This window comes from Rhinopithecus bieti, unplaced genomic scaffold, assembly GCF_001698545.2.
Source record: "Rhinopithecus bieti isolate Rb0 unplaced genomic scaffold, ASM169854v2 scaffold_2432, whole genome shotgun sequence".
Lineage (NCBI taxonomy): Eukaryota > Metazoa > Chordata > Mammalia > Primates > Cercopithecidae > Rhinopithecus > Rhinopithecus bieti.
The window spans coordinates 729,486-734,317 of record NW_016804136.1 but is presented as its reverse complement, the minus strand read 5'-3'; the positions used below and the strand labels follow the sequence as shown (position 1 = coordinate 734,317).

Genomic DNA, 4,832 nt, shown 5'->3' with positions numbered 1-4,832 from the left:
TCACGCCATTCTCCTGCCTCAGCCTCCCGAGTAGCTGGGACTACAGGCGCCCGCCACCGCACCCGGCTAGTTTTTTTGTATTTTTTTTAGTAGAGACGGGGTTTCACCGTGTTAGCCAGGATGGTCTCGATCTCCTGACCTCGTGATCCGCCCGTCTCGGCCTCCCAAAGTGCTGGGATTACAGGCTTGAGCCACCGCGCCCAGCCTCAACTTACAGTTTTTTGGCTTTATGATGGTTCGCATACAACCATTCTGTTTTTCACTTTCAGCATAGTATTGAAAAAAATTACATGAGATATTGAACACTTTATTATAAAATAGGCTTTGTGTTAGATGATTTTGCCCAACTCTAAGCTAATGTAAGAGTTCTGGGCATGTTTAAGGTAGGTTAGGCTAAGCTCTGATATTTTCAATTTACGTTGGGTTTATCAGGATGTAAGCCCATCGTAAATTGAGGAGCATCTGTGTACCTCTCCCCCCAGTTGTGACAACCAGAAATGTCTCCAGCTGGGCACGGTGGCTCAGACCTGTAATCCCAGCACTTTGGGAGGCCGAGACGGGTGGATCACCTGCATGGCAAAACCCCATCTCTACTAAAAATACAAAAAAATTAGGCAGGCATGGTGGTGCGTGCCAAGGCAGGAGAATCGCTTGAACCCAGGAGGCAGAGGTTGCAGTGAACTGAGATTGCGCCACTGCGCTCTAGCCTGAGGGACAGAGCAAGACTGTCTCAAAAAAAAAGTCTCCAGATACTGCCAAATGTCTTCTGGGAGGTTAACTCGCCTCCTGTAGAGAACTACTAAACTAAGGTATGGATGTTTGAATGTATTTGCACAAATAGCGTATTGTATTGTCTCTGCCTTTGCCTTCAGTACCTGGTTGACTGTGATGAAGTGATCTTCATGAAAGAGGGTTGTATTACGGAAAGAGGCACCCATGAGGAACTGATGAATTTAAATGGTGACTATGCTACCATTTTTAATAACCTGTTGCTGGGAGATACACCGCCAGTTGAGGTAAGATCTGATGGTGTTTGCGTGTGTCCCCTTCTCTTTCTGCAAGGGAAACATAGCCGGAGTGAGTGATAGAGAGATCTCAGCTGAATCCAGTGTCTATGTCTTATTGGCAGGGGCTCTGTTTTCTGGTGAACAGATTGCTGTGCCTTAGTTCACATACTGATTCTGCTCTAGGAGAGCAGGATTGTAGGGCTGGTGAGTTGAGGTCTTCTGTCACGAAGAACTTATTAATATGACAATGGCAGGGAGAAGGATATGGGCTCAGTGAGGGCAGAGAAGATATGTGCTGCTGTTCAGTCACAGTTTCATAAGCTCCGTCCGCCTGATTGAAGCATTATAAAGCTCTTTTTAAATAAACAAGTGAATAAAGTGCCAAGGAAGGGAAAAAAGCACTCAGGTCGGGCGCTGTGACTCTTGCCTATAATCCCAGCATTTTTGGAGGCTGAGGTGGACAGATTGCTTGAGCCCACGAATTTGACACCAACTTGGGCAATGCACATGGAGAAACCCTGTCTTTACAAAAAAAAAAACAAAAATTAGCTGGGCGTGGTGGCGGGCACCTGTAATCCTAGCTACTTGGGAGGGTGAGGCAGGAGAATCACTTGAACCTAGGAGGTGGAGGTTGCAGTGAGCTGAGATTGCTCAGAGAGCAATTCCATCTCAAGAAAAAAACAAAAAAAGACATAAGAGAAACTTGGAAAGGGGAGCACTAAGTAGTTTCTGTTGTCTCAGGTAGAACCTGAGGCTGTTTATTGAGTTCCTGTGTGCCCTGTTACAGGCAGTTCTCAGGGGTAGGGCATGTGTAAGTTGTCACCATGTGAGACATCATCTCTGTCCTTGAGGGACTCACAGTGTTCTAGGGAAGACCAATGTTTTTATGCTCTTACAAGCACTTACAGATGTGGCTTAGAACACTATGTCACATGTATAGCACTAATGGAGTCCTAAGGCAAATGGGAGGGTGAGCTTTCCAGGGAGTGTTGCCTCATGAAGAACGGAAGACTTGAATCTATCTGAATGGGGACAACTGTGACTGTGATTGGGAGAAGGGGAGGGGCATTCCAAGTGGAGGAACAAGTGTGGACAAAGGTAGAGAAATGGGAAATTGCAATGTGGTGTAAAGAATGGTGTGAAAGGCCGGGCACGGTGGCTCAAGCCTGTAATCCCAGCACTTTGGGAGGCCAAGACAGGCGGATCACGAGGTCAGGAGATCGAGACCATCCTGGCTAACACGGTGAAACCCCGTCTCTACTAAAAAAATACGAAAAAAAAAAACTAGCCGGGTGAGGTGGTGGGCGCCTGTAGTCCCAGCTACTCGGGAGGCTGAGGCAGGAGAATGGTGTAAACCCGGGAGGCGGAGCTTGCAGTGAGCTGAGATCCAGCCATTGCACTCCAGCCTGGGTGACAGAACGAGACTCCGTCTCAAAAAAAAAAAAAGAATGGTGTGAAGTCCAGTGTGGCTTGAGAGTAGGGGCCGTGGACACCAGTGAGATGGGAGAGGAGCTTGCAGGATTAGGGTAGGGCCAGAATATGGAGGTCCTACAGAACCAGGCAGAAAAGCTTATGTTTATCCTGTGGTAGCAGTGGGAAATGATCAGATCTATAGATTTGATTTAGTGATGTGGGGGCTCAGAGATAGTAGGAATAGAAATGACCCCACCCCTAAGACCCCACCCCTAATACTTTGGACAACTTGGAATGGACAAGAACAGAATATAAAGGTTACTGCGTTTGGAGTTTAGTGGCTGGGGAGAGCAAATGTCAGTGGACTAAATTTTAAATCTTAAAATTTAAGGAGATGAGGAAGTACAAGAAATGAGTATAGGTGACCCTTTTAAAAAGTTAGATGGATCTTTTTTCAGTAATAGCAGCTTGATTGATGATTTCCTAATGTGTATCCTGTGGACATTCATCTGGATGGCTAACGTGACTGGAGACTTTTTTTTTTTTAATATTATTAGATCAACTCAAAAAAGGAAACCAGTGGTTCACAGAAGAAGTCACAAGACAAGGGTCCTAAAACAGGATCAGTAAAGAAGGAGAAAGCAGTAAAGCCAGAGGAAGGTAATGGCTTTTTTGAAATTTTTAGATTTGTCATCAAAGTTTATCAGAAATTACTCGTGTGGTAAGTAATCCATGATGTTTGATAGCAGTATGTGTACAATATAAATACCTGGTCTTACATTTCTGGAAAACAAAGTTCTTATATAATACTGGGAGACCACGAGGCACCTTCTGTTTGCTTAAACAGACCAGGGCAGTAAGAGTCACCTTCAGACCCATGCCTTCTCCTCCTGTGCAGGATGGGGTCAGGTTTAGGTAATTAGAACTGAGTCATCCTGAGTAAGGAAAAATCGAATGGTGGGTACAGGTTCACCCTTCCATCCAGTGATTCACCTCTGCTCATGGAAAGTCCCAACCAAATCAGAGGTGTTCTGGCTCTAAGAATACCTGTGTCCTCAGAAGTGCCCGTGTTAGAACAGTAGACTCATCACCTTGTCCTGACAATATAGCACCAGGATTATGAGTAAGAGTGACAGAGAGGGGTTTTTCCTACTTGGCGTTTCCTGTCCAGAGCCCTTGATCCTGTTTCTTAAGCCCTTTATGTTATCAACAGTAACAAATCTTGAGAGTTAAGGGAAGCTATTTGCAATAATGTGGGCATTTTCACCTTTGAATTTTAAGTTGCATGTCAATTTAAATACACACACACTGTGTGTGTGTGTGTGTGTGTGTGTGTGTGTTTACTGTATAGATGTAGATATGTGTGGTCTTGTTTTAATCTCTCTGTTACTTCACCTCCTCACCTCACCGTTTTGAATCCAGGGACTTTCTTGGGTTTGCCATTGCTTTGGAGACAGGGCCTGTTGCCACTTCCTTATCCTTAAAACTGCAGGAGGTCAGGCATAGGTGGCTTACACCTGTAGTCCCAGTACTTTGGGAGGCTGAGGTGGGAAGATTGCTTGGGCCCAGGAGTTCAGGACCAGCCTGGACAACATGGCGAGCCCCACTTCTCTACAAAAAATATAAAAATTAGCCAAGCGTGGTGGTGCGTGCCTATAGTCCTACCTACTTGGGAGGCCGAGATGAGCCACTGCACTCCAGCATGGGGGACCGGGTGAGATCATGACCAAAAAAAAAAAAAGGAAACTGCAGGAGATATTTGGTATCAGGAGTTGATCATTCTGACTTACTGCCTCTTTTATTTCTTTTTTTAAAAGGTATGGGATTTTGAATTCAGATGTGGTTTATGATACCTTATTGACACACCCCAGAAAACAAACAGCACAGAAGGCTGAGACATTTGTTAGTTCTTACCATAGGCAGTAAAAATCAGAATATCATTAGCAAACATTTGTTCTTTACATAGTCACTAACCTGGCTACTCACAACTCTTAAAGTGCTCAAGGCATGTGTGAGGGAGGCTTATTCCAAGATTTGTAAACATTATTTGGGTAAAGAGGGAAAAGCCGGATACTATGTTTAGTACCTGGATGAGAGGATCATTAGTAACCCAGACCTCAGCGTCACACAATATGCACACAGATCTGCATGTAACAGATGTAACATACACACAGATCTGCATGTAACAGATGTGATATACACACAGATCTGCATGAAACTGATGTGATATACACGTGGATCTGCATGTAACAAATGTGATACACGGATCTGCATGAAACCGATGTGATTTACACACGAATCTGCATGTAACTGATGTGATATACACACAGATCTGCATGTAACTGATGTGATATACACACAGATCTGCATGTAACAGATGTGATATACACACAGATCTGCATGTAACAAATG

At 44.6% G+C, this 4,832-nt stretch overlaps 1 protein-coding gene across 1 annotated transcript in view; it reads left to right on the top strand.

Annotated features, from left to right (window-relative positions):
* The window catches only part of LOC108524577 (multidrug resistance-associated protein 5), a 45,059-nt gene that overhangs the window by 21,211 nt on the left and 19,016 nt on the right, over nucleotides 1-4,832 (top strand). Inside the window, exons 12-13 of the mRNA XM_017865670.1 lie at nucleotides 873-1,016; nucleotides 2,978-3,080. Of these exons, the coding sequence (XP_017721159.1) occupies nucleotides 873-1,016; nucleotides 2,978-3,080 (247 nt within the window). The remainder of the gene's footprint in view (nucleotides 1-872; nucleotides 1,017-2,977; nucleotides 3,081-4,832) is intronic.